This window comes from Stegodyphus dumicola, chromosome 7, assembly GCF_044657685.1.
Source record: "Stegodyphus dumicola isolate Sdum_Otavi_A_Nest chromosome 7, ASM4465768v1".
In the NCBI taxonomy this organism is placed as follows: Eukaryota; Metazoa; Arthropoda; class Arachnida; order Araneae; family Eresidae; genus Stegodyphus; species Stegodyphus dumicola.
This window is the reverse complement of record NC_140774.1, coordinates 67,095,353-67,121,925: the sequence shown is the minus strand read 5'-3', so window position 1 is coordinate 67,121,925 and position 26,573 is coordinate 67,095,353. Positions and strand designations below refer to the sequence as shown.

Sequence of the window (26,573 nt, the reverse complement as noted above, 5' to 3'; positions counted from 1 at the left end):
ATTTACAAAAAAAACTTAATATTTATTTGTTTACTTTATTAAACATTTCTTTCAATGTAAGTTGTTTAAGTTGCTTCGTTTCATGTGATAATACTTTCTCTTTAATTCTATTAAACAGATATAATTTCTTGTTTAGTTACAAAGTTCCGCTGTTCAAGTCCTATAATTGCTTTAAATCATATCAAAGACGGAGTACATGACATGAAATACTACATTTAGTAAGGAATTATAAGCCAAATAAAATAAAAACATCTGCCGTGAAGATAAGGATAGTGCTGACAGATCAACTTCCAATTCATTACGCGCCTGAAATTATGCGAATTTCTGTGCAATAAGGCAGGGCTTTAGGGGGAAAAGGCAATAATTTCAGGGGAATAAGATAAGGAGCCTGCAGCATGTTCAATTTTTGTGTCTTTATTTCTGCTAAACAAGGAAATGTGACGAGTTAAGGGGTGCCAATGCAGCCAGAATGACATCAATGTGCGTGGATCAACAAATCCACCGACAAGCGACGACCACTTCTTCCTCCATTCCATTGCACGTTCAAGACACCCTGGTTGCTGCCATATTGACCAGAACCATTTGCCTTTGATTGTTGGCTAGCAGCCTACACTTGGGCATCCATTAAGAAGACTGCCATTGACCCCACATCATAGATGCTAATGTCTGCAGTGGTGCTGGGCTCGAGCAATGTGGACAATGGAATGGCACAAAGTCGTGTTCTCAGATGAGTCACACTTCTGTTTCCCCGATGGTAGTTGTCACATAGGAGTGTGGCATTGATGTGGAGACAGGTACTATCCGGCAGCAATTGTGGAATGTCCCCCCCCCCAAATGATAGTGCGGCCTCATGGTTTGAGATGCAATTGCGTACTATTCCAGGTCACCTCTTATTCGTATTCAGAGCACTATGATGGCCTGATGATACATGGATAATGTGCTGCAGTCAGTGACACTCCCCTACCTTCAGGGCATGCCCAATGCTTTTTATCAGCTGGATAACGCCTGACCACACACTGCTCGCATCAGCCAACATTCTCTCTTGATATCTCACCAATCGAACACATTTGGGATGTGATTGGATGCCATTTGCAGACCCCACCATTGCAGTATTCAAAAGACGAACTGTTGGAAATCGTTGATATGGAATGAAGCCATTCCTCAGGACACCATCCAGTCTCATTGACTCTGTACTTAGAAATGTTGCCTCATGTATCTATGGCCAAGGTCGTTCTACTACCTAATGAGCTGACACTGTTCTCCCTCTGTATTATGCATATCATTTCAAAATGAAGATCACTTATTGTTCGTTGCCATCTCTCTCTGTTTGCCGAGTTTCATCACTTTCTGGCCACTCTTTCTTGGTGCTGCATTTTCCATGTTGGGTAGCGTATACAGCGTGTCCCAAAACGACCTCATAAACTCTGCACAGCTAGATTCCTCGTTGGGAGTACATAAAAACTGCCCAAAGAAGCTTTCCTGTACGATCCATAGTTTACGAGAAAAAAACGAAAAACAAAGTACAACATCACAGCTGGTGCAAGAAAAAACACTTTATTGAACATATCTACAGCAGTATATGCACAATTTAAAGCAGATGTTCAAAGTGTCCATCGTGCATGTCGAGGCAGGCTTGAGCACGCCGTGGAATGGCTGTCATCACATTGCAGCATCGCGGGGTCCACCAAAGTACCAGCAGCATGCAGACAAGCAACTAAGTTCATTGGTGTTGTCACTACATCTCGATACACCAGTTCCTTGAGATGGCCCCCATAGGAAAAAATCGAACGGTGTAAGATCTGGCGAATGTGGCGGCCATAAAACTGGACCCCCATGTCTGATCCAGTGACCGGAGTATTCCATATCCAGCCACCCACGTACAGGAGCACAGAAATGCGCCGGAGCCCCATCATGCTGGAACCAAAGTCCCTGTATTGCCGTTAATGGTATGTTGTCGAGGACCTCGGTTCGGACCTCATTGAGAAACACCAAGTACAACTGTCCCGAGAGCCGTTCAGGCAACAGATATGGTCCAAGTAAACAGGCGATCTCCAAGTATGCCGGCCCACATGTTAAGAGACCAACGTTCCTGATATTTCTGCGGCCAGATTGCATGCGGATTGATCTGGACCACATATGGCTGTTGTGACGGTTGAATACCTGATCACGAGTGAAACATGATTCATCAGTCCACAGGATATGTGCAATGAAACCATTATTATATGTGCAATTAACCATTATTATTATGTGCAATGAAACCATTACCTGTGTTCTGTTGCTGCAACAGCCATTCACAGAATACCACGCGTTTCTGAAAGTCACCTGGTTTCATCTCTCAGACCGTACAAGCCTGTGCACAGTACTTTTACTCGAAGTCATCTCACGGGCTAAATGCGCTTGTGCTTACCTAGGGTGTCTCTTCTACCTACTGCAGTATTCCATCTGCCTATGTTACCTTCAGGCCGCTCCACAGTTTTCCAGTATCATGAAGATTGGCTGTTGGCAAGACACTTCCCGCATTTCGTAGTCTGTTGTCCAGCCTACAGATGACGTTGACATCAGGAGGACGGTGGGACGGATATACTCCCTAGCAGTTCGTAAGGTATTTCCATTACATTGGCTGTACATCAAGTATATGTTGCAGTAGTCATGAATGGAATACATGGCCACCATGCAAAGGCTACTGGTAGCTGCAAGATGCAGTCTTTTAAATACCAGGCCAACAGCAGCTTAACGTCATTTCACAGCGCGCGTGCATGCATGACGCGATATGCACGGCGAACGTTTTAAACATTATTGTCTGGAAAGATATGCCAATACTGTTGTTGATATGTCCAATAAAGTGTTTTTTTCTTGCACCAGCAAGTGACGTCATACTTTGTTTTTCATATTTTTCTCGTAAACTATGGATTACGCAGGATCGCTTCTTTGGGCAGTTTTTATGTACTCCCAACGAGGAATCTAGCCATGCAGAGATTATGCGGTCGTTTTTGGACACCCTGTATATTAATACACACAATATTTTCCTTTTTTTAAAAAGGCCATCAGATTATTTTTTCCTACTACAGTTTGCATTAAAAATTTATCAAAAATATAAGTTATAATAATAATAATAGTTTTAAAAAATGTTTTGTGGAAAAAAAAATATTATGGTTTTAATATTATGGCAAATATATTATAAAATATTATGGTAAAAATATTATTTGTGGAATTTTTTTTTTCCACAAATAATATTTCCATTGAATATTTCATCTCATTCTTCAAATAAACTTTAATTTTCTTAAAAAATTTTTGAATAAAATGTCACTAATTTGCTCAAAAAAAGGTTTGTAATTAAACCTTACAAAAGGAATGTATCCTGGTTAAACAGAAATAAACAAATGTATATTGTAGTGAGTAGAAACTGCTACCAAAAAGTTCTTTTACAATAATACTCTTTTATAACAACAGTATAAAAAAGCTCTACTAGGACATTCATACTGAAAAAAAGGCACACAAATTTCAAACACAAATGATTCAGTAATTAATGTGATCATCACTTCAAAACAGCAAACATATCTTAGATTTAACAAACAGAACAGAAAATGTTTCCGTTATAAATAATTTTCAAATGCATTATACGGATTTATTCATACATGTTATATTTAATGCATTTAATTGAAAGGATTTAATACATTCAGTATTTTTTTAAATATCACCACATCACAGAAAAATATGGCAATATTTAAAATGTTCCTTAGTTTATAACATTTACAAATACATTTGATCTGCTATATTCTTCTCTTTAATCAAAATTTAATTATTTTTAACATGCAAGAAACTGTGATAATGAAGTGAATCAGAACGAGAGAATTCTTTTGAACAAAGGTTACACTTGTATGGTCGTTCTCCCCTGTGCAATCTCATATGTCTCTTGAAATTTCCTTTCAGTGCAAAGCTTCTTTTGCACAGAGTACAATGAAATGGGCGGTTTCCAGTATGAAGTTTTAAGTGTTCTTTCAAATTTCCTTTCTGAGAAAAAGACTTGTGGCATATATAACAAATATTTGAATTATTATAAAACAACTGACTGTTTTGAAACTGTGGCAGATTTTCAGATTCAAATGATGTGCTCTCAAAAGATATAAACATGCCACTTTCAGCATCTGTTGTTTGACATCTGTTGAAATCCTTAAATGTAACTGCAGAAAGAGAAAAGTTAATACATAAGAAATGCTTTTAAAAATGAATGCAATAACTAAGCTAAGAAATTGAAAAAAAACTGTTTGAGAAAAATTTTAGGAAGAAAGGGCATATATATACATTTATTGATAAAAATCTCCGAGATTTACATAAACATTTTATATGTAACTATTAAAAATTTTTTGATTATATAATATTTACTGTTAAAATGTTTGAAAATTTAAATTAATGATTTAATCAAAAAACATGTTTGTAGCTTATGTGCTATGCAGAATCACAAAGAAATATTCACGTGCAGTTATCTGGTCAACACAATTCAAACACTGATCAATTTTGAAAAATATTTAGAAGATGAATTTAAGTACACATTAGTTAATATATCCAAATATTAATATTTGTTAATTGATATCAAATTGCATTAATGATGTGTTTATAAATACAAATTATATTACTCACCACTTTTTATTTAAAAAAATTATGAGAGTTTGGCCTTCTCTCCATGTTTTTAACATATGAAAATAAAAACTTGCATTTTTTAATTTCCATATAACTATCATATATAAAGAGAAAGTACACTATACTCCATTCAAGATGAATGGAAAATCCTATTTAGATATTAGTTCCAAATATCACAATATAGGAAATAATACTATATTAAATCAAGCTCCAACCTTTCATAAACTGATAACAGACCTCATACTTCATAAAAACATAAATTACATTTTGCATAGAATTCAGTATATGAAATTATTTCTAAGACAACTAGCCAAAAAAAAAAAAAAAAAATTACATATTATTAATAACAGTCAATAAAGTTCTCATGTTTGTTTTATGTATCATGTATTAAAATCGGGAGGAGTGGATATAGCTATTAGAGAGAAGGAAGACTCCATCTCTTTCTAAAAAATAATAATTTTCTTGGAATATTTCAATTTTAAAAAATTTTTAGTAAAGGTATTTAGTTAGATGGCTCAAAGTATTAAACAACCCAGCTTCTTCACTGCACTATATACCCATTGTTCACAAAATACTTAAATAATAATTACTAAATTTATAACTCATGCTAAAGAAAAGAAAAAGAAATTTCCTTTTTTTTTTTTTAACAGAAAATCCTCACCTAATAATGTTTCAAATTAATACACTCAAAGTAATCGAAATAAGCAATACAAATAATTATAATTCTTCTATCAGTTGAGCAAAATTTGGGGAAAATTATAATTTATACTATTATATCATCAAAGCTTATAAAAATCAAATACTTAAATTGTTATTTAAGGTCAAAACATTTGGTTGAGCACTTTATTACACCTCCCAAAAAAAGTAAAAAAAATTTGAGCAGTTAAGTGCTCAGCTTCATCTTGCTATGCTATTTGTGGCAACTTGTAATCACTTTATCAAAGATTTTGGTGTATTTAAAGCTTTCTTCAATCCTTTGAAGTTCAGAGTACATTTTTTTAATAAAGCTCAATGAGATTGAATTAGTTTAAGTTCTTTTTCAGTTAACTTCTTAGTCTTATTTTCTTCACATGTTATGCATACTGTTCTACATGACACAGACACTTATGCATGCTGTTCCATAGGGATAATTCTTTCTGATAAATATATTCAATTTTTCCTTTAGAAAAAATCAAGTAGATTATTAATATTTTTATTGTGCAATTAACTGAATTCGAATTTTATAATTGAACAGATTCTTTCATTCTCATTTTCATCAAGATACACTTGCAAAGAAGAAACTGATCTGTCTCATAAATCTTACAGTTAGTTATATACAGAGTCGCCAAGCTCATGATGCACAGCCAAATATGTATAGTGAAGGATAAATTTGATGATGATAGCCGCTAATTTTAAAGGTTTTCGGACATCGCAAAACGAAGGTGAAATTTTGCAATTAATAGATTTTGTAAAGAAACGTGGAGAAGCAGTAATAAATGAACATGGTATAAAAGAAGAAAGATATAAAAGAAGATGATAGAAAAGAAGAAAGATGATTGATCAATTAATGAATGGTGAAATCTGTAGCATGGTTCTAGATCCAGAAAATACCGCTACCGATAGTGAAGAAAGTGACAGAGAAGTTACTGAAAACGAGAAAACTTCGATTGACAAGTTAGTTGGAATTTTTGAAACAACAGTTACAGGACTTCAACAATGTAACTAAACAAGAGATTATGTCTATCCACAGAATTAAAGAAAAAGTATTAGCACAAAAGAAAAAAAAGAAAAAAAAAAAAAAAAAGAACAATTTACATTGAAAGAAATGTTTAATTAAGTAAACAAATAAATATTAAGCTTTTTTTTTGTGAATTCTGATACCTTTTAGATCATAAATACTTCATTATTTCATAAATCATGATTTTATATTTTTAATTTTATAATTTCTACATGCCATCTTCCTAGATTTAAACTGATGATCTAATATCTGGAAAAATCCCAAATCCGGAATCGCCAAAGTCCAAGTCCAGAAATTCCCTTTAAATTTCTGATCTTCATGGAAATTTAATAAACATTTCAAGGAATAGCACTGTAAATTCTATATCCTGAAAATGAAATTTTTTTCAGATTAATAAAGAATTACTGATATCAGCAATACATCTTTCTTCAAATTTTCAATAAAATTATTACATAAACTGCAAAATTAAAATTATGCACTAAAATTATTATTTATATCAGCAGAACCTGCATTCAGATCACAATATAAACACCTAAGAAGGAAAAAAAATACGCATTCTAACTCTGCTTTAGTTCAAGAACATTTAATTCAAAACGCAGTCTTTAAAGCAGCATATGTCAAAATCAATCCTCTAAAAATACAAAAGAAGCTGCAAATCAAGTAAGCACACCAAATATCTGTCAATTTTTATCACATGGAAGTCAGTTTTGTATTCCCCCTTTTTTCTATGTATCTTCTTAAATACAGTACAAAGTCTGTAATCTGGACTCATCGGGACTTCGGCGATTCCAGATTAGGGGTTTTTCCGGATAATAGATCATCAATTTAAATCTGGTAAGATGGCATGCAGAAATTACACAATTAAAAATATGAAATCGTAATTTATGAAATAAAGAGCAATTATGATCTAAAGGGTATCAAAATTTACATAAAAGAAAGCTTAATATTTATTTGTTTACTTTATTAAACATTTCTTTCAATGTAAGTTGTTTAAGTTGCTTCGTTTTTTATGTGATAATACATTCTCTTTAATTCTATAAACAGACATAATTTCTTGTTCAGTTACAAAGTTCCACTGTTCAAGTCCTGTAATTGCTGTGTCGAGAATACAGACTAATTTGTCAATCAAAATTTTTTCGTTTTCCTTAACCTCTCTGTCACTTTTTTCACTATCGGAAGCGTGCATGGGTCAACGCATTACGCTCATGCATAAGTTTGTGGCTTTGAGGTCCGGATTATAGATCATTCCAGATAATTTACGTCCGGATTACGGATTTCGTACTGTATAAGTAAGAGCTAGATAACCATATAAAAATTAGATTTCACTGTTTTACAAAATTATTTTTATTAACCTAAGTATGTCAAAACATGAATATCTGCATCATTTAAAATCATTTTTTGAGCAGTAGTAAATGTCTATTAATGGTTTTGAAAATAAAGGTTTTATAAAGAATTTTGGAATGCATATTATAAATAAACACTGAGCAAATATGGAACTAATAGGGAAGAAAGACTGATATAACAGCAGTCTGAATTTTAGCAAATTGAACGTCACAAATAATGGTGAAATTCCATTAGAGCGACATCAGTTAAAAAATGTACCAAGTTTTCCTATGTTCATTTGTTCTGGTTCTTACTTTAAATGTTTGTTCTTTTTCATTATATACATGATTGTTATTGCGTGATACTTGAGCTGTTTATATGTTTGGCTTGATCCTTCCACTAAAGCCACATTTAACAACAACAGCGATTGGAAACAGTGATAAAAAAACATTCTTTGTTTTCACTGCATACCCCTCCTGTCCAAGAAACCCACACAAAGAAAGATTCTCAAACTATCAATACTAATCATAAGTTAATAAACATTATCAATGTATGAAAAAACCCATTTCAGTAATTTAAAATACAAATTTCAAGTATTAAATAAAGATTAGATGATATAATAAAAAACACTTACATTAGTCTTCAAATCTTTCAGTAACTTTTACGCCATTCTTCTCCTGAATAGTGATCTGTTTTCCCTTAAAAAAAATCGGAGAAATGTAGAGACTCGCCTTTGTGAAAGCCTGGAGAACAGCGGCTATCTAGGAAACACATTTATTCATTGTTCTCTTTAGAAAATGTTCAACAAAATTATGTATTCCAACAGAAATTTTATTGCAGTTTATACTGAATGATAAATTCCACAAGCTCATATTTTGAAACTAAGGGAAAAAATATCATCAGCTGTTTATAAAAAACATTAGAACTTGGAATACAATAAAAAAGAATGCATATAAAAATGGTGGAATTGCTTGAGTGAAAAAGTGTTATGGCATGGTTGCCAAAAGAATGGCTATGCACATGGTTGTCAGAGTTTGGAACATACTGAAAATTTGGTGACTTCTAACAAAGGTGGTTGCATTGATACATAAGTATCATATAAGCAAATTAAGCTTTGAAAAACCCTGATATTTTTACTTACATAAATAAACACATATAGCATGCACAAAATTAAACATAATGTAATCAAATATTTAATTACAAATAATGATCAGAATATTATCTTAGATTACTCAAAAATAATTTTCTGCCTCCTTAAAACTATGCTCATATAATGTGGTGCAAATAAACAGGGAAGAAAAAAAAAAAAAAAAAAGACTGGAGAAAATCCATACTACACGATTCATACAGTCAAAAGTTGTTAATCCGGACTCGTCGGCACTTCGGCGATTTCGGATTATAGATCATCAGTTTAAATCTGGTAGGATGGCATGCAGAAATTACAAAATTAAAAATATGAAACCGTAATTTATGAAATAAAGAACAATTATGATCTAAAGGGTATCAAAATTTACAAAAAGAAACAGCTTAATATTTATTTGTTTACTTTATTAAACATTTCTTTCAATGTAAGTTGTTTAAGTTGCTTCGTTTCATGTGATAATACTTTATCTTTAATTCTATTAAACACACATAATTTCTTGTTTAGTTACAAAGTTCCGCTCTTCAAGTCCTATAAGTGCTGTGTCGAGAATACCGACTAATTTGTCAATCGAAATTTTTTCGTTTTCAATAACCTCACTTTCTTCACTATCGGAAGTCACTTTCTTCACTATCGGAAGCAAATTATAATGACGAGGAACGTGATTTATATCATAGACGGAGTACATCAAGATGAAATACTACATTTAGTAAGGAATTATAAGCCAAATAAAATAAAAACATCTGCCCTGAAGATAAGGATAGTGCTGACAGATTAACTTCCAATTCATTGCGTGCTCAGAATGTTGAACCATGAAAACAAAGTAAATTCTTAAATTAACGTCTTTTTACAAATTTATTACCTTTATTTATTGGCTTTTTATAAAATTTTAAACAATATTAAACTGTTTATGTCTTCAAAATAAAAAATTCTTAGAACTAACATTCGTTAACATTTTTTATTCGTGTATATTATATGCTGCCGCCAATAAAGTCTGCTTGGTGAGATTTGCACCGGCGAAATGGAAAAGTACCTATCGCTGTTACTCAGAACCATAAATATTGGGTTTTAATGAGTTTCCTGCCACCGCAAATATCATCGGTGCAAAAAGTCCACATTGATGTATTTAACCATATTTTATCAAACAATTTTTGGCACTTGAGTAAAAAAAGAGACTTGCTTTAGAAAAATGTGTCGTGAAATTTATAATAAAAATATCATTATTATTAATATGCGTCTAAAACAGAACTAACACGCTACCAGATTAGAACTATCACTTACTTCTAGTTTTATTGCAAAAGTCAGATACAGAATGTCCCCAAATCATGTCTACAGCTTTAGGTGCTGGTGTATCATATTACACTCTGAAGGTTTGGTGGCAAAAGTTCAAAAACAAGGACCATGACATTCAAGAAGCAGAGCGCTCTGGCCAGTCTACTGATGTTGAAGAAGCCTCCCTGCAAGAACTTGTGCAAGATCAGTATGAAACCACGCATGAGCTTGCTAAGAAGTTAGACGTTAATGTCATGTCCATTACTCGCTTTGTGAATCGCAGAAACTTAACGTCAGTTGAAACATCAACTGTTTTATTTCCTATCATTATATAAAGCATTATTGCTGTTTCAACCATATTTCCAATACGTAACAGTAAGTAATTTTTCTTTCCCCTTTCATAGGTCAATAATATACTTCTGGAAATTCATCTATGTTGTCCAAATCTTCCAGATGCCTTTGAAAAACTTACATTTTTCTCACAGAACTAAACTAACGATATGTCTGTACGACTGTGCCAATAGTCTAGAACTGCGAAACTGCTCATAAGTTATATACAGTCAAAAGTCATTAATCTGGACACCCATAATTCGGACCTCAAAGCTACAAACTTTCTGCGCATGCGTCAGTGCATTGCACGCTCTTAATACCTTTACGCATGCACATAATACGTTTATGCATGCGTGTTTAATGTATAACGGACAGCATAAGGTAAGCTAAAATTATCTAATTATCTATTTCAGTTAATGTTGCAGATTGCGTTGTTCCTTATCTTTCAATTGGATCCGGCTTATTACTTTTTGCAGACTGTTAGAGCAATTTTATAAAAGTTGGAACTTTCGATTATGTCAAATAGAATTTCCAATTCTGGAGCTACCAAAGGATCTACGAAGCAAAAGCATGTTTCGATGTCCATCAAACAAAAAGTGGAATTGCTGCAAAAAATGGATAAAGGCATATCCTTTGATTTTCTAACCATTCCGAAATATGTTTATCAATTTCACGCTGCTCTGCGACGGGGGGAGGGGGGAAACGCGCAGCGCAATGAACTGGAAGTTGATCTGTCAGCACTATCCTTATCTTCACAGCAGATGTTTTATTTTATTCGGCTTATAATTCCTTACTAAATGTAGTACTTCATCTCGATGTACTCCATCTTTGATATGATTTAAATCAAATTCCTCGTCATTATAAATGTTACGAATACACGTCAAATAGTTTTCTGGTTGCAATTTTCTACTTTCGACTATGCGTAATGTATGCTTTACGCATGCGGGCGTTAAGAGAAATGTTTAATAAAGTAAACAAATAAATATTAAGCTTTTTTTTGTAAATTTTGATACTCTTTAGATCATAATTTCTCTTTTTTTCATAAATTATGGTTTCATATTTTTAATTTGATAATTTCTGCATGCCATCTTACCAGATTTATCTTGATGATCTACAATCCGGAAAAATCGATAGTCCGGAATCGCCGAAGTCCCGACGAGTCCGGATTAAAGACTTTTGACTGTATAAAAGAAAAATTTAACAATTTTATAAAAACCATCAGGAATATCAGATGACATACATCAAGATTAAATAGTACAAGTCATAAAACTGCCGCGAAAACAGATACTATAATATTTTAAACTGCTAATAAAATAGAAATATCTGCTCAAGATTTTCACATACGGTGTCGCACACATGTGTTTGCAGAAAATTTGCTGAAACCCGACATTGAATTCAAATATAAAGCCCAATATTCTTTCATATCACCTTCAAGTGACTTTGAATAAAACCAAACTTTTAAATTTTTAGCACCGACCTTTTTTCTTTTTCTAAAACTGAAAATGTAAGGAGGCATAGATAAAACGCCACAAAAGTGATTGCGCACCAAGCTTTTTCGTAAAATTTCATAAAAAGAATTATTGTCTACCACTTTTGGAGAGAATTAGAAGGTCAGAGTACGAAGACACAACATTAGAACAAAAACCAAATTTACAACATTAATGATGGAAGAATGGAGGAACATTAATGCAGATATTACAAAAGAACTGGTGAACTTTATGCCCAGAGGTTTGAAAGTTGTCATAAATACTGCAGTATATACTACAAAATACTAACTGACAGAAATACTACACTATTTACTAAGATGTGCAGATTTCTTTTAAGCGTTCGAAAACTTTTGTGAGGTAGCTTTTCTGTTACTTTTTATTATTGATTTTTTTCCAAAAAAAGGTTAAATATGTTCATAAACTAATATAAATGTAGTTTTGCTAAGAGAACTTTATAGATATTAAAAATTTTTTCATTCTAAAATATGAATTTTTATTAATATATTAAGCAGCATTGCACTGAAACTCGTGTCTGAAGACTTTTGTGACTTACTGTAACTGTGAATGACCGCCTAGTGGCGAAGTGTCTAGCACACCATAGGCCCGGGGTTCAATCATCAGGTTGTGCAAGGTTTGACTCAGCCTTTCATCCCTTAAGTGGGTTGATAAAATAAGTACCAAGTTCACTTGGGGACTAAACAGCGGGGGGAGGGGGGGGCTGCAACAAGCTGACCACTTGTCCAGGGCATATGCTAATGCACTGGGGGTCCAAAGGTCAAGAAAGCAGAAACAGGGCACTGCAGGCCATGTCCTACTAGGGCTGTTGCACCACTGAGTTTAGTTTACTAATTGTGAATGTACGAAATTCTTTTAGAAAAATCGTGATGGTAAATACAAGTTAAGACTACTACATAAGTTCCTGATAAGCATTACTGAAGTATGAATTGAAACCTTTAGAAAGTATGGTACTTTTCCATTTTGCAGCGTAGGCGATAAAGTCACCAATAATGGTACAACTGATGACAAACGGAATATCCTAGCTGGTAACATTTTACGCCTCATTTTCAAAACACAGGTCGCAGCCATTTCTTATCAGATTGATTGTTTTTTTTCAAAACTGGCATACAATTACATAGAAATTTCTATCAGATAGTTTAATTTTATGCCCAAGGCCATTCGCGGTAATTAAGTCGATTAGGATGCAATCACACCACTCATTCGAAGGCGAAAATATAGAAAAGGCAAAGTCAAGGGTTAAATACATCAATTCTAACGAGAATGCACTAGCGATGTAAAGCACTGCAGTTTTACATAATTTCTGAGTAAGCTATTTGTACATATTGAAATAATTCTTGCATTTAAACTTTTATTCTAAATTAAGATTTAACTTGAAATTAATGTAGATATTTACTGAGAGAATTAGAATTTTGTAGCATTGTTTACACGAAATGAAATCACTTGGTGTCATGTGATATGAAACGGTGAATCAGGATGTTAAACTATGAAAGCACAGTAAATTCTTAAATTAATATCTTTTTTACAAATTGATTGTTCTAAGCATTTTACAGAATTTTAAAGGATATTAAAATGTCTATGCCTTGAAAATAAAAAATTCTGGAATTAACATTTGTTAACATTTTTTTATGTGTATACTTTATGTTGTCACCAATAAAGTCTGCTTAGCGAGATTTGCGCTGGCGAAACAGAAAAGTATCGAAAGTATTAAGTTATGCCTTAAGGGATCAAATAGATATTGGGTAAATTTTGCACGAAATTACAGTTTATTGAAATCCACCATATAACAAGAATTTTAATATAATCCACAATATGTAAAAACTGGAAAAATTTTTTAAATGCACAAAATTAAAAATTTTTTTTAAATGCATAATGGATTAAATGCAATAACATTAAGTTAAAAAAATGACAAATATATGCATATTATATAGCAGTGGCAAGATTACACAGAATGTACTACAGAACTGTTCAAAAAGAATTTTTCACAATATGAGGATATACAGGGTGAATTCTAAAGCAATAGTATTTAAATGTGACTGAATGGTGATGACATAACTGCATAATAAAAAGAGCATTTTAGTTATCCACTCACTTCCACTTATAGTTTTCATTACGTTATTATATGACATCATTAACAGGAAAATAATAATAATAAACTAAGGTTCTGAATGTGCAATGACTAAAATGCTGGTTACTAAAGATGTTAAAGAGTAAATTTATGGCCATAGCTTAATTACAATTTAGTATTCCGTTACAAAGAAACGTTAGAAACAACCTCTAGCGCAAAAATCGGTACAAAATGTCGGCAATTAGGAAGAATATATTCAAGCAATTTTCGCTTGTGTTCACTAACGTCATTTTTCAGTAAAACGCATCTTTAGTCTAAATGACCATTCGTTATTACATCCTTCTTCTTCTTTCTCCCCCCCCCCTTTATTTCACATACTGCATTTCCAGCTTGTTACGAAGAACACAGAAAATATATAAATCAAATATATTTAAAACAGTTCGTTCAGCTGCGGGCCTGCCTCTACCCGAGGCTGGGTGCATTATGAATAAAGACAAAAAAATTCTTAATAAATCATTCTTTATTTCCATCAAAACAGTATCACTCTTCCGAGCTCAGCTTTCGTTCGTCCACACTCAAAAAGATTCGAAAACATTCAGCACGCAGGCTGACGTCACAAAACAGCAGCGCCTTGCGCCGGTTATTACTTCAGTTCATTTCACAACACAGCTATTTTAACAGCACTTTTATAACATTATATATACAACGTATCATAAGAATAAAATAATTTATTCTGAAACTTAAATTTCCCTTCTATACAGAATCCGAGCGGTGGGAATTCTCTGCAGATAATATATTCGCATTAAAACTGTTCAACAAAATAGATGACACATGAAAGAACGATAGTATTACGATGCAAAGAATAATATTATTACATGAAACATTTTATATAAAATACTGCATCATATAGTTAAAATTTCTTCATTAATATAATTCCTACAGGGCGCCGAAAATAAAAGAAGGAATTCGATATTTCATTCAACCTCTTAAATGAACATAACAGTAAAAAGTTTTTTATTTGGTGAACCAATAAATCTTTATGCCCGTATGAAAATATTACAAGTTCGTCTCTAAACCGCGATTAGCACGCAGTAATTACGTGCTGTGTACCGGCTTTCTTGATTTAGATGCTACTAAGAGCGCTGCAGGTGGGGAAATGCTTGAGCACAAGCCAAAGAATATGTATTGTCTTTGCACAAGCCGTCTGAACCAGTATTTCCCAACCTTTTTTGTGCTATGCCACACCTAACCCTCTCTAAAATTTTTAAGCTCCCCCTAGCATATACCTAATTTTTAATATTTAAAAATTGAAATTTTCACGAAAGAAACTTGAATTATAGCTTTTAGGAAGAAATGACTACGAAATTTTGTGAGCAAACACAGTAAGTGAACTTTCAAAACATGGAGAACTGAAATTCAAGAAAAAACTCATTCTAGTGAAAGTTTTTTTTTTTTTTTTTTTTTTTTTTTTTTTAATTTTTTAAGTATTAGTAATTTTTATTATTTAAATTTAGCGAGTTCCTTGCGGATACTTGCTGCAAAGAAATTTTATGTCAGATTCCAATTTAGATAACTTGAGTCTCAAGTCTCCAGGTTTTTTTTCCGATTTTTTTTTTTTTTTAAGCAGCAAATCATTTATGGCCCTAAATCCGCATTCAGCAAAATATGAAGATGGAAACGGTAATAATAGTTCTCAAGTCCGTTACAATTATGCGACTACAAACGCTGACGGTTTACGGAAGTTAGCGGGTCTCACGTGACTGGTGGCAACAATACATCACAAACTATTTGTCTGGGTTACTATAATTGGCTGTATTCCACTTTTTTATGTGAATTTCGAGAAGTTCAGTTTATAGAAAATCCTTAATATCATTATGTAAACAAACACCGATGGCAAAAAATTATTTGGTAACTACATCCATTACGTATTGATAAATGTTTCGACATGATTACATATAACTGCATTAATAACCAAATAAAACAAACTTAGATTACAAATGCGTTATGTAATGGAGCATGTAACTAAAACTTCAGAATTGTAGAATCCGGAAGATTTTTTTTTCCGAGTTAGAAGTATAACAAAATACGAGCAGTGTTCTAATAATTTTTAAATCTTCATATTCTTTAATATTACTGCTGTTTTTGATAACATGATCATAACATAACTGATGATCATAACATCATTTAAAATAAAATCTAGTAATTCTGCTGAATACTGCTTTTCATGAAAGCACGAGAATATTTTAATGGGATTATTAAAGTATCTGTAATAAAGAAAAAAAAAAAAAAAAAAGTAGTTTAGGAATAAACAGTAAGTAAAAGGAAGATTACTAATAATATATATTAACTATTGTATATATGTGTAATTTTGTGAATTGTGAAATAATGATATTTGTTCATTTTATAATTTAATAAAAAAAATTGTGAAAAAATTATATTTTTTCATTTTATAATTTAATAAATATTATGAAAAAGCTACGTACTTTTTAAAAAATCATTTGCACTTGTTTTTCACTATTGCATTTAAGTTTTATTCATTATTTGAATCAATATATATTCAATATATATTAAGAACATAAGAGAATCGTATACATTTTACGAGTAAAATATTATACGCAGTATGAATGGAGATATGTTACTGTAAGATCCTAAAGTCTGTTAAATCCTAGGTTTTACCAGTAAAACCTAGCTTTTACCAAAGTAGCTTGTTAAAAGCTCGAAGTATGCTTTAATATGATTCCACTTCACCCTTTGAGGTAAAACCAAGGAGTTACCAATGCCTTCTGGTAAAATCCTGAAATGAGGGATTTAAATCAACCTTGAATAAGCCTTCGCACACAAATTCCGTCATGACACTTTTCTGTTCCTGCCTCTCCTTATTTGTACCATTCGCAGTCTAACTTGGACATAATTTAAACAAGTGCAAGCAGCTACGCTCTAAAAAAGAAGAAGTTTGGGCGCAAGTGCAGAATCGCCCACTTATCGATGTTCACATGGACAAAGTCAAGGGAGTGCGTAGTGCCGAGTTTGTGTAATTCTCTGATGTTATTTTAAGCAAAAATAGGTCGTTGTGTACATGGACACTGAGTTTGTGCAATTCTTAGACTTGTTATTTTCAAGTTGGCGATTTTGAGAAATGCGCTAAACAGGGGTGATTCTGCACTTTCCCTGAAGTTTGTTTCCATGACCACTGAACAGGATTTAGAAAAAAGTTATAAGTATGTATTACTAATGAATGTGTGATTAATACAGAAAATGGGAAAACTAATCTCAAATCAACAGTTGATTTAGAATTGCAAGATAATAATAATGCATATGAAAAATAATCAGACATAACAATGGAAGCAGATACTAAAGTTTGAATTGAAATGAAAGAACTAGATATATGCTCTGACACAACGGGTGCAATTATCAAGAAAACTCAAAATGTGAAAGTGTTTCGAGAGACAGTTAAGGAAGGACTTCAGAAGCAGGCAAAGAAGATGAAGACTGTGTCTACTAAAAACTTTCCGAAACCTACATTTGGACAAATACTTTTGGAAAAATGTTAAAATAAAAGTACCTGATATTGATAGATCAAAAATGGATCCAAAATCAATAATAGCCGTTATTAGAGATATTTAAGATGATGAGTTTTTATGTTTTTGATAGTAAGTTCGGTAAATTAAAATCGTTGTAAACAGGAAAGCAGTTTATTTTTTGTAAAGAAAAATTTTTTGAACATTGAAGAAGTTGGTATAGAAGAAGTAAGTGTATGTGAAATAGTAAAAAAAAAAAAAAAAAAAAAATTCTTTAGTTGGGATACAAGGACTTAGAAAATGCAGCTGTTAAAAAAAGTGTACTACGAACATCTGTTTGTGCAAATCAGCTGATCTACTTTGTAAATCCAAATGCCATAACAATCAAACTTGTTGTAACAGGTAATAAAATGCATTAAAGTAGTAGTACTAAAGAAAAACATGCTACAGTTTTCTTATTTTTTTAGTTACGTGCTTATTTAACTCTCCCTTATATGTTGTGGTATTTCAATTCCTAGGTTTTTAATCTTTTTTTTTTTTTTTTTTTTTTTTCCTCGTTTTCAATCTTAGAACTTTGTATTTATCAAGTAATAAAACAGAAGCTGCTTACAGTATCATCTGTATTCAGGCTTACAGTACTGGATATTAAGATCCTTCAAGATTCAGTGTTATTCAAGTTTGGCATGTTTGATAGTGAATACAAGTAAAATATGTTACGAATAAGAAATATTTGAATTTCAGTTATTATACTTGATACTCAAGTCATAAAAATGTTATTTATTCCTTGTTAGTTGAAATCATATTTTAGGATATTATGAGTTAAATTTCGTAAACTATATACTTAAAAAGAAAAACCTTTGAAAATTTGTCCTTAGGTGATAAAACAATATCAAAATATAGCATATAAGCATAAAATTAGAATTCAATAGCCAAGCCAGAATTTAAATTACTAAAGTTTAAAATGCTAAATTTAAATTACTAAAGTTTAAAATAGTGTGAAAAAAGTCTCATGTTATTTCGAGCTTCCCAATTATGTTTAAGTAGAGAATTCTTTGTTAGAGCAGGACAAAGAAGGAAGTGATCACTATCCATAAAGCCAGAATGGCAGAGATAATCAAGACTATTAAAAATTCCAGTCTTATTCATGTGGACAGCCCAGCAATGATATTCCACTGCTAATCAAAACACAACTAGTGTATCTTCACAAGGGCACCAGTCTAGTAAATCATCAAAATCCTTGAGTTTTCCCTCAATGTAAATTAAACAAAACCCTGCTGAATTTTAAGCTTTGTGGCTCAAAGTTTATCTGAGACATCTATGAAAGTCTAAGAATGTTGTTGAAACTTGAGTTGGAAATTTTATCTCATGAGACATGCACAGTTGTCCAGTTCAGTATAAAAGTAACTCTTAGGGTTGTTTTTTTCAATGCCAGTCAAGGTGAAGAATCTGATATTGCATTTGTTCCAATTTGTTCTTCAAATCCTCAAAGGCAGTTATTAATTGAGTGCTGGAATATTTCATAACAGTAAGTAGGTTTGTAAGTTGTAAATAAAGTGGAAGTCGCATATCCCCACCTTACTCCTGTTGTTTAATTACATTGAAAAAATTATTTATCTTTAACGTTAGTTCTTCCACCCATTAATTCCAAGACCAATTCCTATTTAAGACAATTACCATGTAGTTAAAAGTTTAGAAACAATTATTTCAATGATAATTCCTCCAATCCATTAATTCCAAGACAAATTTCTATTTAAGACAATTCCCATTTAGTTAAAAGTTTAGTATTGAGGCACATGGATATTATTATGTAAAACTCCAAGTCAAAAGGCTTGTGACACAATACAAAAGTTATACAGGCAGGCTTTTCTGTTTCTATGCATGTTATTTAATTGGCACCAAGTACTCAAGTCTTCATGACATCATTTAAGTAACTATTTCTGTGTACCTTTTTTGAGGATGGATAGCCATGTCACCAAATTTTCAGCATACATCAATAAATTTACAATATCTATCTTCTATAATAATAAAAGCAAGTGTAATGTGTCTGTCTGTCTGTCTGACCGAGCTCTCCAGCCAAATCTATCGCACGCAGGGACCTGGAATTTTTTATACGGAAGCACAAAGGGGCTGGCCACCAGACCTCGAAGCCCGATTTTCGATTTTTGAATTAGAAAAATTTTTTAAAAATTATTTATAATTAATTATCTGTCTGTCTGTCTGTCTGACCGAGCTCTCCAGCCAAATCTATCGCACGCAGGGACCTGGAATTTTTTATACGGAAGCACAAAGGGGCTGGCCACCAGACCTCGAAGCCCGATTTTTGATTTTTGAATTAGAAAAATTTTAAAAAAATTATTTATAATTAATTATCTGTCTGTCTGTCTGTCTGACCGAGCTCTCCAGCCAAATCTATCGCACGCAGGGACCTGGAATTTTTTATACGGAAGCACAAAGGGGCTGGCCGCCAGACCTCGAAGCCCGATTTTCGATTTTTGAATTAGAAAAATTTTAAAAAAATTATTTATAATTAATTAATCACGGTTTTTTTGACTCACTGATATTATTATTTCTTTTCAAATAACGTTCGATTGTAACAATTGATTTCTTTATTCTAGCGTTAGTTTGCTGTTTTGACGATACATTAAATCGATTAATTACAATTCATTTCTTTTTTGTAGCTTGTGGGGGGGGAAGAGAGAGAGACAGTCTACATGTCCTACACTACTATTCCTGCGCTATTCACTTATCTGCAATTTTTAAATGCACGGGCAACGCCGGGCGGGTACAGCTAGTCTAACATAAATATAAGGTTGTTGACATGTATATTACAAAGAAACAGCTGAACATAGTATCCTAGGGAAGACGGGACTGAAGTTGCTTGTGATGAGATATGAGTAAAGTGTAATGCAATATGTTGTGTTATTCATAACACAGTGCATTTATTATAAGACAGATCATTTAAAAAAATCATTATTTGAGTTTTGCATTTCTATTTTTTATTTTATTTTCTATTACTTGATTCTCCCTTTAAAACAACTGTAATAATAGAGATACAAGACTGAAATAATGATTTTGTTTCTTACCTGCTTTAAAATGAACACACTGTATGTCAGTGTTAGACTTATATCAAATTATATGGAACTAGAAGCATATCTTCTGTCCTTCATTTCTTTCCAAATTCAGTACCAAGCATCATTTCATCATGTGGTGGAATATGCAAATTAAACTGTTGGTAATACAGGTATAATTCCACTGTGTTAATGCTGCAGCCATCCAAATTTTGATAGAGAACACCCCTGGGGATACATCTGAGGGTCTTCCGTTCCTTCTTTCCAACAAGCTACTCTAATAATTTTGTGGTTCAAATGTTCGTTAAGTTCGTAAAAACGTTATTGATGCTTCTTCTAGCTTTTCCACCAAAATTTGCATTAGTGTTATCCTCACAATAGGCAAAGATTTTATAGTTCAAATTATTATGTTTTAAAATAGTACTTATTGAATCAAAAATTATTTCTGAAGTTTCACCCGGCAGTGAAATAAAATCTAATATTCTAATTTTAATTTCTGTTTCTAGATCAAAAAGTTTAACAATTGTGGAAAATAATTTAAAATTTTTGTGGTTGGAAGCATCATAATATATGGATATAAATGTGCATTTAAAATCTAATTGTTTCTGCAATTGTGAAAACGAATATAGTGAAAAAACATTACAAATAATTGCTTCAGTTTTTGTCGTTGCTTCTGCAAATTTTTTGTCATACAAATCATTTGATCATTTACGATGTACAATCAATTGATCTGAAACTTTGATTGTGGTTTATAGTGTGGAAAGCAAATAGCCCTTGAGCTAATGCTAGCTGTTCCTCCATTAACAATAGATATTCCTTGACGAGACGTAACGACAATGATCGAACACCACCGAGTAAATCTAACTCGTTACATCGCCTATTTTAGTGTACTCTGCATACATTTTATGTGTTTTTTTTTATTTCTTTATATTTACTATAATAATTAATAAATAATAGGTAATATATTTTAACAGTACATTTAAAATAAGAAATGCAGATGTTTTCTAAAAAAGCGGGACATTTTTAAAAATCTGTGGGGCACGGGATAGTCCTCCAAAAATCAGGACTGTCCCACCAAAATCAGGACGTGTTATCCTAGTAATTTTGACATTAGTAATAATGAGAGCAATAATTGCATTGCTTTAGCATTTTTCTCTTCATAAAAGAAATTGAGTAATGTACTTCAACATTGATGTGATAAGATAGAATCCTTCTGTAAGTGATGCCAAAGAACTGAAAGATCTGCTAGAGAAAGGGGATAATTATTTTATTTTAGAAAATATTCACCAAATCATTGCATCAGGGACTTGAACAATGGAGATCATAATTAATTAATCATAGTGAAGAAAAAGACCATGCATTTTGCTTCTGTTTTAGCTGTTTTTCAGTAATAAAAAATCACTCTCTTATGATGCATATAAGGGCTTGGAGCATTTACATCTGCCTCTGAAAGGAAATAAAAGACGTCTATAAACCACCTGAAACCTCATGAGAGCTGGCACTAGAATCTGTGCGGTCACACCAGATGACATTATTTAGAAATAGGGGCCCACCAGCGGCCGAGCGGTAAAGTCGCTGAACACTGGTAGTTCGGTCCAAGGTACGAATCCCGCAAATGCGTTGGCTGCATGGCCGTTTTCGTGGTTTTACCCATGTGTAACTTGTATACGAGCCAGTTTCCCTTAGAAAGTCCTCCACAAAGGCATCCCTCCCCTTAGGCAGATAGCCCTCAAGGCTTTGCCATAGTTAAATAACCTAACCTAACATTTAGAAATAGTTGAGATTACAACAAGTGGAAAAAAAATCTAGTGTTGAAAAGGCCTAATCGTGAATCCCATAAGAAATGATTCACTTGTAATCTAAAATAAGAGACAGTAAATTCGATGCAATAAAATTATTAAATGTAGGGTTTAGTGTACAAAAGCATAGCAAAGCATGTAATGGCCACTTCCCAAAGTTCAGCTGAACTTTTATATCCAAATTGTTACTGAAAATATCTAAAAGACTACTTTAAATTATTTCAGAAAAAAACATTAAAGTAAGTTGGTTTATTTTATTTCTGGGACTAAATAAAAGAAAATAATTTATGCAGAAAAGCATTAAAATATAATGATTTATTTTGTTTCTGAGAAGATAAAACAGAAGAAAAGTTATGCAGTCAGGAATGCTAAGTAATGCGACATATTTTTAGATAATAGTCATTAAATGATATAAGCAAAATACATTATAAGGTTTCTTAATGTGGATGAAGGTATGTTCCATGTATAAAAATTTCTGAAAATTTCACATATGAAAATATATTCTGAAAATTCAATTTAAACTGAATATTTATATTAACAAACATTTATCAGATGCAAATATTCTTGTCCCAAACATGTGTGCTCAAAGTCATGACAATAGATACCACATGAAAAGAATACATTTAGGAGTTCCATAAATAATGCATTAGGGATTTGAAGCACAGAGCTGATTTTTATATTATCTCTTTACGTTCTCTGAATCATAAGAACTGATTGAATTGGAAATAACGTTTTCTGGTGAAAGGTCTAGAAATTATATGTTTTTATAATTATAAATATCAATACATATTTTTGAGGTTACACTGAGGAATTTGTAAAACATATATTGCAATGCTGACTCTAACTAAGTAGAGCATTACATAGATATTTTTTTGCCTTAAGCAGAGGCATACCCCTATGTTTATTGAAATTAATGATATTTATACGCTTTCATATTCATTGAAGATAAATATTTCAAATCACAACATTCTAACACTTATAATATGTTCAATCATAGCTTTATATATTCAGAAAAATTATGTTACAATTAATGATCTATATTTATAAACTGAGAAATGTTTAAAAAATAGCAAATATCAAAGAAACAGAATAGATAGCAATGTAAAAAATGCTGTACTAATTATGTAATTTTATATACAGTCAAAAGTCGTTAATTCGGACACCCATAATCCGGAATGATTAAATATCCGGACCTCAAATCTACAAAATTTCTGCGCATGCGCGTAAGACCTTTACGGCTGCGAATATGCGTGTGCGCATGCGCATAATACGTTTACGCAAGCGCGTTTAATGTATAACGGACGGTATAAGCTTAGCTGAAATTATCTAATTCAGGTAATCTTGCAGATTGCGTTGTTCCTTAATCTTCGAATTGGATCCGGCTTATTATTTTTTGCAGACTGTTACAGCAATTTTATAAAAGTAAGCTTGAACTTTCGATTATGTCAAATAGAATTTCCGATATATATTTACTAATATGTAAAGGATCTACAAAGCGAAAGTATGTTTCGAAGTCCATTAAACCAAAAGTGGAATTGCTGCAAAAAATGGATAAAGGCATATCCTTTGATTATCTAATCATGCCGAAATATGTTTATCAATTTCACGCTGCTCTGCGGGGGAAGGGAACGACACGGCGCGCAATGAATTGGAAGTTGATCTGTCAGCACTATCCTTATCTTCAGGGCAGATTTTTTATTTTATTTGTCTTATAATTCCTTACTAAATGCAGTATTTTATCTCCATGTACTCCGTCTTTGATATGATTTAAATCAAATTCCTCCTCATTATAATTCACTTCCGATAGTGAAGAAAGGGACACAGAGGTTATTGAAAACGGAAAAATTTCGATTGACAAATTAGTCGGTATTCTCGACACAGCAATTATAGGACTTGACCAGCGGAACTTTGTAACTGAAGAAGAAATTATGTCTGTTTATAGCATTAAAGAGAAAGTATTATCACATAAAACAAAGCAACTTAAACAACTTACATTGAAAGAAATGTTTAATAAAAAAAAAAATAAATAAATATTAAGTTTTTTTTTTTTTTTTTTTTTTTTTTTTTTGTCAATTTTGATATCCTTTAGATCATAATTGTTCTTTATTTCATAAATTACGGTTTCATATTTTTAATTTTATAACTTCTGCATGCCATCTTACCAGATTTAAACTGATGATCTATAATCTGGAAAAATCGATAATTCGGAATCGCCGAACTCCCGTCGAGTCCGGATTAAAGACTTTTGACTGTATATAATTTAATTCTCCTTACCTTTATAGAACAAAATCATCAATATTTTTTCCAGAAGGAATTTGATAGCTTAATTCATATTCTATACAGAGAATAGATGAAGATGTTTCATAATGTTTTCTTATTTTAAGATTATAGAAGCTTCTCTTACCATCAGCAACAGTAACTGGGAATATTAGCCTTATTTCAGCTTCAAATTTCATTATGATTGAACTAGGCTGTATTTAGAGAATTATCTTCAAAAGATTTAAAGCAGTCTTACTGTTCAAATAACTGGTTTTTAAAGCTAGAAAGTTGTGATGAAATTTTTATTTGTATATCATTTAGGTATTTAAATGCTAAATTATAAGCTTCTTGATTTGGATAGCTTAAATTTTATTAATGTTAATTTTTCACTGATTAGAAAATGAAAGTCAAAAGATAACTCGTTAAATTTACATATCTCAGTTTTTTTTTTTTTTTTTTTTGTTTGTTTGTTGTTGTTGTAAGATTAAAACGTATATTACTTCTTTCATTTCTACTACGAGAATTCCCCCCCCTACAAAATTATTTCTTTTATCAATTTATTACATTTTCACCTTCTCATCAGATTAGGTTACTTATATTTAAAGCTAAATATCAAATTTCTAAAAAATGTTTTCAGAAATAATTTTATGTCTTCATTCTAATCAATGACAATCCCTCTTTTTTATATTTATATAAATAATTCAATTCAGTTGTAGATTGTCAGGACTTCTTTCATATGGGAGATGTGAAAAATTAGCAATGCCTTCGCCGGGACTCGAACCTAGACCTCTCGAATACGCACCGAGTGTACTACCATTACACCTCGAAAGCATGCAGAAAGGAGGAGGGAAAATACCTTAGGCTGCTATCACACGTCGGTTTGTTTCGAAAGAACAACTGTTTGGAACAATTTTTCTGCTTTGTCACAACAGCCAATTACCACAGCTCGCTTTGGGGTTAACACACGGAAAACTGGTTCTCCATTGCAAACAAGATAACAGCGTTCGGCGCTGATAGCTGATTGGTTGAAAACGAACAACTTGCAACTTTTTTCGAAAGGAAGGAAAAAGTCGCACGTCTTTCTTTCAATAGTAAAACAGGCATAAAAATTGTCCGAAACAGTTGTTCATGTGAAACAAACGCCGTGTGATATGGGCTTTAGGGAACCCAATCGCCAAATCCTGATCGAAGAATCATCATCCACCATCTTTTAGCGCGGGGCCACTGTAGAGTCATTAGGTTATTTTCGAGCAAGAGGATATGGAAAATGAGAAATACCCTCGTCGTCAGGACTCGAACCTCGTCATTTCGAATACGAAACAAGTGTGCTAACCGTTACATCACGAAGGCATGCTGAAAGGAGGGAGAATAACAAAGCAAAATAAAGGAAATTTTCTCCTGAGAAATTCGAAATGAAATTTAGAATGCAAAAGTGGGCTATTGTGGTAATAATTGGCAATTAAGAAAGCATTTTTAGATTTGAATATAAGCTACCAGATTATAAATAAAGGTACAGCAGTGTAAATAAAAACTAAATAGTAGAGTAAAGCAGAAGAATTATTGCTGATTCCATGGACAGATCCCGACTTTTTAAGGGGAATCATAATAACATACATATATATTGGGTTTTAACGAAACTTTCCCGCCACCGCAAATACCGTCTTCGCAAACATAATACGCTGGCGTGTTTAATCATATTTTGTCAAATGGTTTTTGGCATTTGAAAAAAAGAGATTTGCTTTAGAACACTCATAGAGATATTAGGTATTTTTTGAAAGCAGAACAAGGGAAAAATTAGCAAACACCTTGGCCGGGAATCGAACCACAGACCTCTAGAATACTCGCCGAGTGTGCTGACCACTACACTACGAAGGCAGGAGAAATTCTTTATATACTCTCCCTTTTAAAGGGCGGCTGGGGTTTTAGGGGACCCAATCG

The 26,573-nt window shown here is 32.4% G+C and overlaps 2 protein-coding genes across 2 annotated transcripts in view; both read right to left on the bottom strand.

Moving 5' to 3' along the window:
- LOC118198230 (uncharacterized) overlaps positions 1–15,120 on the bottom strand; it is a 59,677-nt gene extending 44,557 nt beyond the window's left edge. The window contains exons 1-2 of the mRNA XM_085821389.1: positions 12,462–15,120; positions 8,313–8,439 (exon numbers count right to left, since the gene is read on the bottom strand). The gene's annotated coding sequence lies outside the window, so the exon portion shown is untranslated. The remainder of the gene's footprint in view (positions 1–8,312; positions 8,440–12,461) is intronic.
- On the bottom strand, positions 3,619–12,445 carry LOC146996218 (uncharacterized). Its single transcript, XM_085820390.1, has 2 exons — positions 10,101–12,445; positions 3,619–4,181 (listed from the first exon to the last, which is right to left on the bottom strand). The coding sequence occupies exons 1-2, from the start codon at positions 10,144–10,146 to the stop codon at positions 3,796–3,798; spliced, it is 432 nt and encodes a 143-aa protein (XP_085676516.1). The 5' UTR covers positions 10,147–12,445; the 3' UTR covers positions 3,619–3,795.
- Positions 15,121–26,573: the final 11,453 nt, after the last annotated feature.